The sequence below is a fragment of the Chelonia mydas genome, chromosome 2 (assembly GCF_015237465.2).
Source record: "Chelonia mydas isolate rCheMyd1 chromosome 2, rCheMyd1.pri.v2, whole genome shotgun sequence".
Taxonomy (NCBI): Eukaryota; Metazoa; Chordata; order Testudines; family Cheloniidae; genus Chelonia; species Chelonia mydas.
The window spans coordinates 183,199,043-183,212,067 of NC_057850.1; the positions used below are offsets into that span (position 1 = coordinate 183,199,043).

Consider the following 13,025-nt stretch of genomic DNA (forward strand, 5'->3'; position numbering starts at 1 on the left):
AAACTTATGTGGGGTCAGAGTTGCAGGGGATGTGTAGAGTGGTCACTTCAGCTCTAGCCCGTCCCTTTCCCAGGGATGAATCCTGACCCCTGGTGCCCTCCACGGGGAGGCTTGTGAGGGAACAAGAGAATGTTGCCAGGGAGGTGCCACCCCCACCTAGCTCTGTGAGTGTCACCCCCTCTTGGCTGCCCAGGGTGAAAGAACAGCTCAGTCCTCAAATCTGATGAAAGGTGTTGTTTTTTTTTTTCTCCTGGAGCTGCTGTCCTGGCCTAAGTGCTTTCCCCAGTGTGTCCTGCCTGCCCTGTATCCCTGCGATGGCACAGTTACAGCAGTAAGGGAGGAGGTTTTAAACTCTTACCGCTTTAGCCCATAGATGTAACAAACCGCGATTGTCTCCACCAGAACGATGAGCAGCAGAGAGAGGGTAGCTGCATAGTCATTGAATATGTCGAACCAATAGTTTCCAGCCTCCATGGTGAATGCCAGGCCAAAAATGCAGTTGATGAAACACAAAGTACCTGTAGAAATAAAACAAAGAGGTTATTTGAGTCACAACGGAAAGGCAAATGTTAGTAGGGCAGGAGTCAGAAGCTTTGCGTAGAATAAAAGACACTGGGTTTTAGCCTGTTTGTAGTGGTAATTGGTAGTCTTATTAGGGGAACCAAGAAAACTAGCAATAACTAGATACTACAGGGATTGATGCTATATAAATACCCAGGCTAGAGCGTCAATGTGGATGAGGCTTGTGCCCCCGTTGTTAAGTGTACGTAGCTTGCATTATAAAGCATTAATGACCATTTCCCTACACTTGAAAAACTGATGCTTCATCTGGCACTTTCCTACATAAATGAGCAGAGATGCCTTGAAAAGGCACCAATTGTTACAATCAGCATCTGGGATGTTCTCTGATAGCACTGACTGGCGGGGTTAGAGAAAGGTGAAATTTCCTCTTGCCTGCTTCCTAAGTTACATTTAATTTTAAAGGCAGTATCTTAGTATTTCGGCACTCAGCACCAAATGTGAGGTGCCTTGCATCTGCATACCTCCTTCTTGTGAAGAGCTCAAAGCACTTTGCAAACATCAATGAACTAAGATTCACAGCATCCCTGTGAATCTGGAGGGTATTGTGATTTTTCTTTTTATTTGACCTGATGATGACCGTCTGAATCTCCTGTTACAACAGTAAAGGCATGGCGTGACTTCTGTTAAAGTATGCAGACACTAAAAAATATTTCCTTGCAAAATATTTTCTCATGACCCTGCTCCGACACTGTTATTGCTGGTTTGGTTATGAGCACAGAGCTATTGACTATGATGTCTTGTAAATAGATATAGAAGAAGCATCTCTGATTAATTGTTTAATCACACATGCACCCTCCCACCGAGTGGCCTTTGTTCTGTGTCATGAGCACAAAAAGTCTTTGCATGGTTTTGGCAGGCTATTTGAATGAAATAACCATGGAACTCTGACTGCTGATAATGATGGACTATTTATAGTTAAAACTATACAGGTGGTGTAATATAGGAACTGACGCTGTCATAAATATAAAGGGAAGGGTAAACACCTTTACAATCCCTCCTGGCCAGAGGACAAACCCTTTCACCTGTAAAGGGTTAAGAAGCTAGGATAACCTCACTGGCACCTGACCACAATGACCAATGAGGCAACAAGATACTTTCAAAGCTGGGAGGGAACAAAGGGTCTGGGTCTGTCTGTGTGATGCTTTTGCCGGGGACAGAACAGGAATGGAGTCTTAGAACTTAGTAAGTAATCTAGCTAGATATGCGTTAGATTCTGATTTCTTTAAATGGCTGAGAAAATAAGCTGTGCTGAATGGAATGGATATTCCTGTTTTTTTTGTCTTTTTGTAACTTAAGGTTTTGCCTAGAGGGATTCTCTATGTTTTGAATCTAATTACCCTGTAAGGTATTTACCATCCTGATTTTACAGAGGTGATTCTTTTTTTTTACTTCTATTAAAATTCTTCTTTTAAGAAACTGATTGTTTTTTTTATTGTTCTTAAGATCCAAGGGTTTGGGTCTGTGGTCACCTATGCAAATTGGTGAGGATTTTTATCAAACCCTACCCAAGGGGGAAAGATTTGGGAGGATTTTGGGGAGGAAAGATGTTTCCAAATGGCTCTTTTCTAACAAAAAACCTGGTTAGACGTTTGGGGGTGGCTGTAAAAGTCCAACGGCAAAAGGTAAAATAGTTTGTACCTTGGGGAAGTTTTAACCTAAGCTGGTAAAAGTAAGCTTAGGAGGTTTTCATGCAGGTCCCCACATCTGTATCCTAGAGTTCAGAGTGGGGAAGGAACCTTGACAGATGCAAATGGTTTTTGAGGTGCAAAAAATTTAGCTAGCTATTTTTTGATAGGAGTTTCTCCTTTTGGTGAGAGACAGATGTAATAAGATATTAAAAATTTGTGATCAGATTTCAAGATCAAAGAAGTTCCGATAAATATGGTGACATTTGGATGTGTATGCAAACTTTTTGATGCTCACTTATCATTAAATACTAATTTGACTGATCATTTGACTGGATGTTTGTGTCAGAAGTCCTTGTAAATATAAAGATGTGATTTCTGCAATATCCATTTCTTAAAAGCAATCCAATACTCTGGGCAGTGTATTCTGGAGAATTATGGTTCCTCCTAGGGAGTTTTTCTGTCTTGGGTCTCACAACAAACAAACGGAGGCGATCTTCCCTGAGAAATGCCGCCACTGGTTGTAGTTTATGTTTAAATATATTCTGTGAAACCACCAGCAAAGAATCTGCATGTTGTATGACAGGACAAGGGACACACAAGTGCTTCCTGCTGAGATTTTCAAAAAATATTCAGTGTGTACTTGTGACATTGTTTTGTTTTTCCTTATTCGTATCATGTTTGACTTTTTTTTTTTAGCACTATTTTGATGAATGAAAATGACACACAATAGAATCTGCAGTTGTTGTGAGATAACTGCGTTTTGGAGGCTGGGGACCGGGCTTCATGTGACATTCCTCATGCAATTGACAGGCTGCAGGGGTGGACTCTACAGTCCTTACTCAGCCAGAACTCCCACTGTAATCCGTCAACTCCCCTTAGGACCTGAGCCTGAAAGGGGCTGAATACCCTTCACTTCCCTTGAAGCCAGTGGGAGTAGAGGGCATGCAGAACTTGCACGCTAGGGGCTTCCAAATCCCACTTGAGTGTGTTCACTCCTTATGCAGCCTGAATTTCTACCCGCTGTCGACCTGTTTTCTTATGCGCTAGTCAACTTACCTGAGATCACCTCTTTAGAAAAATGGGTGGACAGAAATTTGCTGTCTGTCAAAGGGGTGAGGATAGCTGCAGTGTTTCCCAGCATACTGCCTATGCCCAGCATCAGCAGCATAATAAAGTACAGCACTGAATACAGCTGAGAGACCTCCATGTTTTTTATCGCTTCCGAATACACTATAAATGCCAGTCCAGTGCCTTGGACAGCCTGCCAATGAGAAGAAGAGAGTAGAACCTAACCAAGAGTGGTGGTGTCAGCTCTTCAGGTAGCTGCACCCTTGCTTATTTACTGATAGGAATCAAAATCAGATTATTATATAAAAGAACTTTAACCCGTTAGAAAAAATAGCCTTTCATTGAAAGTACGTCTCCTGCCTCTTGCTGAAGCTCTGCTTCTACCATTATAAACAGTAAGTGAAACCTAGGTAAGGTAAATCTAAACTCTGCCACTTTTTCCTCTTGTTGAGTAGTGCCTTGTTCTTCAAGTAGACCCATTGATTTCAATAGGACTACTCAACATGAATAAAGGCATCAAAATCTGGACCTTAGTGATGGCAAAATGGTAACTATGTGCCAATAGTCTTGCATAATGAACTAGTTGAGATCTTTGCAGGCCTGTTTGAATGGTGCAGAATTGGCCTCCTACTACTACCTGGAATAATAATGGACCAATCTTGCAATCCTTACTCAGGCAAGTAGTCCTAAGTCATCCGAATGAATCATATCCTGATCTTGGTTCCTAAATCCTGAGGAGTTCCACTGAAGTACTTTGAATTACTTCAGATTTGCAGAATGTCACCCGTTCACTTGAATGGGCCTGCTGGCGTGTAGAACTACTACTCCCCTGGGTAGTAGTGGGGCAGAACTGAAGCCAATAACAATACTTGGCACTTCTCGACTTCAAAATGTTTGACAAACATTAACGTGCCTGAGTCAGCACCTCCCCGAGGGTAGCTATTATCCCCCTTTGTACAGATGGGAAACGCAGGCAGAGCAGCCAGGTGACTAGATAGCTTTATTAGAGCTGGGTTTAGAAATGCAGTCCATTTCCCCTCCTAGTTCTATACGTAATATGGCAACATCCTCTTACATCTAGTCTCAAAGGGCCAGACTTATGACCCCCACAAAAACCTAGCTACCTTCCCACTTTTGTTGCAACCAGTAACGTCCTATGTACTACTGATGGCCACGCTGTTAGTGCTGGGCGGATGGACGATGTGGAAGCCCAGTGTGCATGGCAATCGTGCTGGAGGAAACCTTAGTGCAGGGTTGAGCTTAGGGCTTGAGCAGTAAAGCTGGTGCTTTATTGAGCTAATCAATTGGTTGCCTGAGCAGAGGAGAAAGTATGATAAAAGGAGCAGCCCTGCACTTACATCACCTCCCTCCTGCCAGTTCCTCTACAGGGAGGTATTTCTGGCAGACATGGTGATCATTGTATTTTGCTTATAGAAGGTTCGAACATTTTGGGCTGGACCCTGAAATTCTTACTTACAGGAGCCGTTCCATTGACGTCAAAGGCTACTCACACAGGTAAAGGTTACAGGATTAGGTCCTAAGTCTATTGTAGCAGAGCCAGCATCCACCAAAATTAGTTGTGCCATCTTCAGCGTCCATTGGTGAGATGCCAATTAATAGGAGCTGCATGGCTAGATCCCGGTGCACCAGGTTTGCCGGGAGGGAGTCCTGGGCACATGGGAAGTTGGAATGGGAGTTTTTACTTGAATGTCTCCAAACAGAAGAGGGGAAAAAAGGTTCCACTCCTCTTCCATTTGAGGGGTGTGGGAAGGTTCTTATTTTCATGAATTTGCTTGCCCAGCCAAGGCCATCAGAAGAGGTCTGAGTGTGACTAAGCGTCACAGCCCTGAGCCCGGGCTAGTGCGTAGGCTGCATTGCCCCAGGAGGCACTGTGCCTCACAGACACCCCTCTGGGTCACAATTCCCCCCTCGCTCCAGGGGATAGGTGAGTATTAATTTACAGCTGTCTTATTATGCTAGAAGCAAATTATGGCAGCCAGATGCTGCAGAATATACATATATAAATGTTCCACCTAAAGTTACTCAGTGGAAGCATATTTACCTAAAGGCTACAATCACCTGGGGCTGCCAAGCGGCCTAAGCAAGGAAGGAGTCGCTCAGGTTGCCTAAGCTAAGTGTAACCTCTACCATCACATTAAACATACTCAAGACCTCCTCATCAGTACAAGAGCTAAAAGAGTTCGTGTTCTTTCTCTCCCTTAGACCTGACCATCAAGATAAGCTTCTAGTTCTGAGTGGGGGGAAAGGAAACAAAGAAAAAAAGACAACCAAGGCTGGTGCACAAAGGAGCAAGTTACCGTGTCTAGTTCAGCTTCCAGACTGCAGTTTTTAATCTGTGGCAATAATTCCACATACTGGTTTGGGTAAGTAGACGTGAGGTAATCTTTCATACTGTCGAGGTTGTCTGCAGTTAAAGCTCCTTCTTCCAGGTCAAAAGTGTTTGTCAACAGCAGTATTACCCTGTAAAGCCAAGATAATTTAGTTTCTTTCTACTAAAGCTAGAAGAAATGTTTCAGTGGCAGAATTTGGATGCAGCTGCTTTTAAGTGGAGGAGTGCATTCCAGAATACCACAGAGGGGCAGGCAGGAGAGCGCTTGCTATATTTCAGTAAAGTATGCTGAAAAGAGGCCGAATGTGAAACTGCACTTGTCAACGGGGAAGAAGGAAAACTGGGACAAAAGATATGCTCTGGCGCAACCAGAAGTTATTGGCTTGATGCAGGAATCACTGGGTAAAATTCTATGCCCTCTGTTAAACAGGTCAGACTAGGTTAGCATAATGGTTCCTTCTGGCCTTAAAATCTATGCATCTACATGAAAATTAATTTTCTTATTTTATTCCTCTCAGTTCCATTTGCAATTATTGCTGTGAGTGGATGGTCCCAAATTCTGGGTCAGGTCCTCAGTTCATGTAAACTGGCGTAGCTCCACTGAAATTAGTGGTATTATGGTATTTACACCAGCTAAAAAATCTGCCCCGTCTCTTTTCCTTTGTGCCTCTTTTAGTAAGACGACCACATGGCATCCATTACTTTCTGATAAAGGAGATGCTTGGAATATTGCCTGTCCTCTGCTTTGATTAGTGCAGCGTAAATCTAACAAAAATATAACAGTAGTCCAGTCACTGAGACTTTATACATGTGAGAACACGGCTTTAGGATCAGATCCTGCAGTGCGCTGAGCATCTTCCGTGAAGTGCTGAACTCCTTCACATCTCTCTGTAGTCAATAGGAGTTGACGCTTAGTAGTTCCCAGCAGGGAGAACTCAGCACCTTGCAGGATCATCCAAAAGCTGGTGGAACATATCTTAGTACCTTGGACAGAGATTCAGGCTGATACAGGGGTTAGCTCATATGGCACATCATGTCTGACAGCTATCCTATAGGTACTGCAACAAAGCCACTTGTTTATAATCGTGGTCCAGACGGGACCATGAAAATGACTTTTGGATCAAATAGACACCTAGGGTTGCACTCTTCTAAGGACTCTGGGACACAGTTCTGAGATCAAATGTATAGCATATTTCATGATCTTTACTCCTGTTACATCTGTCAGCAGTACTTCCACCAGAAGGCTTGACACACATGTGAGACCCAAATTTATCTCCTTTCCACACAGATCTGTTGTTATGTTACTGTGCATACCTGAAAACGATTGACAGGAAAAAAGAAAAGGATTTCTGCTTGTTCAGTCTTTTCACCAGTATTTTCTACCACCAGACTGAAGGTGGCATGTTAGGGTAAGCTATTTATTTATACAAGTAAAACGGAAGCAGAGAACTTAATGCATGTTGGAGAGCAGATAATTCTGAAGAAATAGATTCTAAGTCCTCTGAGGATTTAGGTCAAGATTAAGGTCTGTGTTTTCAGCCAGGCCAGGCACAGCATGTATCTGTAAATCTTTTGTCTAAGAGTTTGTGTGGCTGTACGTCTTGTGTTCATTTTTTGTGTTCACAGATTGACCCGTGAGTACAGATCAGAGTACTTGCATCTCTATCTACTTCAACTGAGCCTGCAATCTGATACTCAGATTTGTGCCCACAACTGAAAGGTGGGCAAAACTATTGATTGGACATATGTTTTGAGGTTGTAAATTGTATCTGCAAAAAGGATGTCTCCAAAATTTGGCCCTCGGTATTTGCGCTTTCCAAAGTTCTTGTTTGTTTGCTATCTTGATAATCTGTTTGGATATTTCCTGGGATGATGTACTATGAGAGCCCTTGACACAGGAGAGTCTGTGGAATTTCCAGCTATTGTACAAACCTTTTTGAAGCAGTGATAGTTGTACTGTGCCTTTGTGTCATAGGGAGATGATTGGGATTTCCCTTCTCATGCTTACTCTTTTATAATGGGGGGTGGGGGGCAAGCCACAGGGTTTCTTTGAATGAAAATGTGGCTGTCCCCAAATGATTTTTCATTTCATTTTAATTTCATCTCATCTCAGAAGTAAGCCTTTTATTGAGAACTCCTGTTTTAATTTTTGATGGGGGAAAAAGGACTGGAAAGTGTCTCTTTCTGAACCATTTTTTCTATCTCCTTCCTCTGAAGCATCAGGAGATGGCCCAAGCTGGAGACAGGACATTGGGCAGGGAGGGGTGGGCTCTGAGGTGATATTGAACATTCTCTCTCTCAGGTGCTTGGCTGGCTGGTTCTGGCTCACATGCTCAGGGACTAACTGATCGCCAAATGTGGGGTCAGGAAGGAATTTTCCCCTAGATCTGATTGGACCTTGTGGAGGTTTTTTTTGCCTTCCTCTGCAGTGTGTGATGCAGGTCACTTGCCAGAAATTATCTGGGTATATCTCATTTAATAATTTCCCTGCCATGGCATCAGCCTTGGGCACCGGTGCACCCCAGTCCCACCTGTTCTTTGCCTGTGGCTCATAAAAATCTGCTTTCCTGTGGGTTGTAATACTTTGATCTCATTTCAGTTGTTGGGTCAGTGTGCAGGTGCTGAGTGGGTGGCCTGGGCTATACTAGAGGTCAAACTAGATGTTCTAGTGGTCCTTTCTGGCCCAGAACTCTCTGACTCTATCAGACTTTGCTCCGGTTGTGAGGGTGCTTTAGCAGGAGCAGCAGCAAAGAAGCTCTCTCATGCTCTCTAAAAAGTGTCTTCTGTCCATTCCTTTCCTGGTATCAGGCCAGGCTGCAATTACCTTAAAGGCGGGCTGCAATGCTGAACGCACTCAGTAGGAATCCAGCCACTGTCTGTCTCATGCAATAGACTTTATATACCCCTCATCAGAGGGAGAAAGCTCTGTAGCCATTTTCACTATCACTCTGAGTCAGGGACCTGGGCACAACACAGTTAAACTTGGCAGTGTAGGCAGGACCTAACTCTGTCCCTCACCTAAGTCCTTGGACTTCCAAGGTTTTAACCTGGTGACAGGACATAGGTGGATGCCACCTCCAGGGCAAGTGTAAAGAATGTTGTAACTGGTTCAGGGAACAATGTTCTCTAACCTGCTCAACCCTCCTGCTTATAACTGCAATGTAGATAGGTCTTTAAACTCATTTGTCAGCAACGATCCCTGCACGACTTGCAGACAATAGTAACCTGAACTCTGATCATCAGTACTAGTCATAAAAAGAACAGTGAACTCTGAATACTAATCTCAGATCTTACCTAATTTAAAATCTCCTGCATGTTTACCAGATCTATTCAAGTGCGTTTCCTGGCACTCAAGGAGCTATGCTGCACAGCTGTTATTTGTGTATATATGTAATCTCTTTTCTTATGTGTACATCCTATGTCATGTCTCGGGGGAAAAATAAGTTAAAACTCCAGTCTCTTACTTGCTTAGACAGTTTTCATAGTTGAAAGTCGCCTTAAAGCCATAGATAGAGAAAGTCACAATACTGGCAAATATTGACGTGCTGCTGTTTATCAAAGAGACAATTATGGCATGTCTCTCGCAGTTGTTGTTTGGCTCATTGTAGCTGGCAAACGCTATCAGGCTTCCGAAACCAAGACCAAGTGAGAAAAAGATCTGGGTAGCTGCATTAATCCAGGTTTTAGGATTTGCTAATTGGCCTAGCTGTAAAACAAGAGAGTGAGAAATGGCTGATGAAAACAAAAGTGGACTTTGGACTGTTTATCTATGCTCTCATCATTGTAGTATCTAGACACAAAGTAGAGAGTAATCTCATTTATGTGGGACCTGATTCTGCTTGAGACCACATATTCGCACAGTGCCTATTTAAATCAGTGTGAATTTTACACATAGAAGCAGTGCATGACTGAGCTCTGTGTGTGTGTTTCTCCAGTGGGTGAATCAAATGGTGATGTTATATGCAGGGATAAATTCTCTGCTGGTGTAGAGGAGCAAAATTTCACTGAAGTAAATGGAACTTCACCCATCTACGCTAGCAAAGCCAAGCCTAATGAGCTCCTTTGACATCTTTGGATTGAAATGTATCTTAGGCCATCTTCTTCTGTGATGTAACTCTGTTGAATTCAGGGATGAATTTGGTCTGATATTGTTATTCAGTATATAAATAATACAACACAGCTTAGGTTTGATAGGACACTTCTTTTCCTGGGTGAGGACGCTGATAACGCATTGGTGACATAGTGGTGTACCCTTAAGAGTCTAGATACGTACAACATAAGACCTAACTTACTATTGTGAAAATATAATCTAAATAAAAATAAGTGACTATTTTTGTATGAAATTATGCAGTTATAACGATAATGTTTTGTTTAAAATTCAGGGTATATTTTCGGTACCTTTGGTGTAAACATGTAAATCAGCCCATTCACAGCTCCGTGTAGTGTTAGTCCTCTAATTAAGTATATGATCAGGACTAAATATGGCAAAGAAGCTGTTACATAGACAACCTGCAAAAGAAAAGGTAAATTAATTAAAGAGTTAATCTACACTGGCATCTGTTACTGTTTTGCAAGAACTTGTAGGGGTTTAGGAAGAAGGAAAAAGTCAAATAATGTCTATAGTTACATTATCAAGGGAAAATTGGAAAAGGTTATCAATCCTCATACTTCAGAGTTTACAATGATTAGCAGTGGGGGAGAGACAATGAGGGGGACATATTAGAAAGTTCCTTCCTGGAATAGGATTGCATTCTTAGGTACACTATGGGCATGTGTATCTCCATTTGCAGACAGTGTAGCAGTCTATATATTAACCATTGTACTAATCTCGTATGGCAAATCCTGTATGTATGTTTGTTCTGTATGAAATATTCATAATATCACATTTGCTGCCTTATACTGATCCTTAAATGAGCAGTTTCAGATCAAATTAGGCCCAAATATTTTGTTTTACAAAAACAAATCTAAGACCAATGGTAATATTTCCATTATTTTCTTTTTTAAATCCCAAAGGAAATGCTTTATTGTAATAATAAGAATGAATACAGCGTTTGCAATCCAAACTTTACAGCATTTTGCTAGAGTAAAATTGACTGGCAACTGACTATAAACAGTGAAACTAATTAGTCAATTTTCATTGTCCATTCTAAGAGAAATCCAAAAAGTAACAACATAAATGGTAACAAGCAAATTCAAATTTTAAACTTACTTTGAGATTTGCAGATAACATATTATATTATTATCTAGGCCAGGAAATGATTGGGACCTGATCTGCAGCTCACTCAAGTCAATGCACCTTGGAACAGGACAATGATTTGGGGGGTTCGGATAAGGGGCGGGGTCCAGGCCATGCCTGGCTGTTTGGGGAGGCACAGCCTCCCCTAAGCAGCCCTTCATACAATTTTGGAAACCCGATGTGACCCTCAGGCCAAAAAGTTTGCCTGCCCCTGTTCTCGACTGTAACATCTCAGAACTTCTTAGAACTTTGCTGCTGCAGAGTAAATGTCACTCAAAGCGGGCCTCCCATGTGGAACACAGGAATTGCCATACAGGATTGGACAGGGGCCAGAACCAGCTGCTTCAGAGGAAGGTACCAGAGACCCTGAAATAAGTAGCTATAGAATAACCTGTTCCCACAGGGGAAGTTTCTTCCTAACCTCTATTAGTTAGAGGATGGCTAATGGCCTGAAGCATGAAGGTTTTCTATCCCTTGACAACTCTTGGTTTTTAAAAATCCTTACTATTGTTATATACCACTATTATACCTGGATATTCATGTTATCCATATAAATGTCCAATCTTTTAAAATCTTGCTAAGCTTACTCCGCATGTTACCATGTCAATGAGTTCCACTAAATAACTGTGTATTGTGTAAAAACGTATTAATTTTTACTAGTTTTAAATTTGCTGACAGTCAATTTCATTGAATGTGACATTCAAGGCTTTAACACAAGAGGTCGATTTAAAAGTGACTACAAAGTGACGTAATTCCTGCTTTCCTTCCCATAAAGGTACGTTTACAAATGGAGTCCATAAGTTCCTGTCATCCATAGAACAAGTTGCTTTTTCTTTGTCTGAGTCACAGATAAGTTCTTCCTCCAAACTCGTCAAAAGGCAGCTTTTCAATAACGGCACCACAAGTGATCTCCAAGCAGCTTCAGTATCACACTGGTGTTTATATCTAATAGCAGAATACTGACCTGCACCCTCTGATACTTTAATGTCTCTGTCTGATCAGCTCACGCCTGTGATTCCATGAGCAAACTGACTTCATAGTCCTTGACTATGGCACATGCCAATGACCACCACATTGTAAACAGGGACAGAACTCAGGAGCTTTGTTTAGATGAGGGCAGTATGCAATGAAAGGCTAATGTGTGTACCCTGCCCTCTGCAGGATGAACTGTGACATTCTATGACACTTGTACAAATATATTGCCAGCAGTCCAGAGACTTGCCCACAGAGACTATATGTCTTAAGCTACTGCAGCTAGTAGAGATCCTCTTTTAGCTAAAGTGGTAGTCTTCTATGCTTTGGAGACAAATATCCCCATGTCAGATATGTATGCAGCATAGCTATTGATTGTAGTGTGGGAATGTAGACAACACACCGATTTATTACCCAACTAATGGTTAGAACCAATGAGGTTATGCAAATGCTCTCCCAATGTACAAGCTATTGGATGCATTCATCAGCCTTTAAATGTCAGCCTGAGTGCCATGTGGCAGGTGGATAAAAAAATGCATGTTTAGAGCCAGGTTTAAAAAGCCTGTTTGTTTTTTTCCAGTTAACATCACTTAAAGCTGGTTTCTGCAAGTTCTAATTATGGTTTAACTCTGAATCCACAGTTATAGTCCTTTTACCTTGCCAGTAGACTCTGTTCCTCTCAGAATACACAGATAGACCACCAGCCAAGCCAGGATCAGGCATACTGCTTGCTCCCACTGGATGCTCCCATACTCCTCAATGGATGGTGAAATGTTCAGGGTTTTCCTGTACCAAAAGTACTGAGTAGATGAGGTCTTCGCACATTCTTCGTCAAAACCAGTGTGGTTACTGTTCAGTGGACAACTGGCCCATGGCAAGGGATCCTTTGGGGGCCAAACAAATGCAAAAGTTGCAAAAGTTAAGCATGTTGCAGGGATTTTCAGAGCTTTAGTTTATCAATGTCTGTACTTTGACCCGTCAACCTTTTACCCCTAATCAGGAATATTACAGATTATGTTTTCCTTATGCCATTTGACCTAAACCGAACTTCTCACCCCTTGATAATCTGTATGTTATTCCCTGATAACAAGAAACTTCTATGCTTCAACTCTGTACCATTCACTTTCTTTAAACATCATCTTAATACATTTTTTAAATCTGTTCTTGCTGAGGTGTGCAGGGAAGAGAA

General features: G+C 42.0%; 1 protein-coding gene and 1 long non-coding RNA gene across 2 annotated transcripts in view; one reads left to right on the plus strand and one right to left on the minus strand.

The window, feature by feature from the left end:
* Window positions 1-13,025, minus strand: part of SLC6A20 (solute carrier family 6 member 20) — a 34,383-nt gene that overhangs the window by 6,616 nt on the left and 14,742 nt on the right. The window contains exons 4-9 of the mRNA XM_007064341.4: window positions 12,493-12,720; window positions 10,027-10,137; window positions 9,093-9,334; window positions 5,597-5,759; window positions 3,267-3,471; window positions 359-518 (exon numbers count right to left, since the gene is read on the minus strand). Of these exons, the coding sequence (XP_007064403.1) occupies window positions 359-518; window positions 3,267-3,471; window positions 5,597-5,759; window positions 9,093-9,334; window positions 10,027-10,137; window positions 12,493-12,720 (1,109 nt within the window). The remainder of the gene's footprint in view (window positions 1-358; window positions 519-3,266; window positions 3,472-5,596; window positions 5,760-9,092; window positions 9,335-10,026; window positions 10,138-12,492; window positions 12,721-13,025) is intronic.
* LOC122464666 lies at window positions 5,336-11,668 on the plus strand. The gene is made up of 4 exons (XR_006288912.1): window positions 5,336-5,662; window positions 6,917-7,037; window positions 7,255-7,348; window positions 11,640-11,668. It is a non-coding gene; the product is annotated as an uncharacterized LOC122464666 (long non-coding RNA).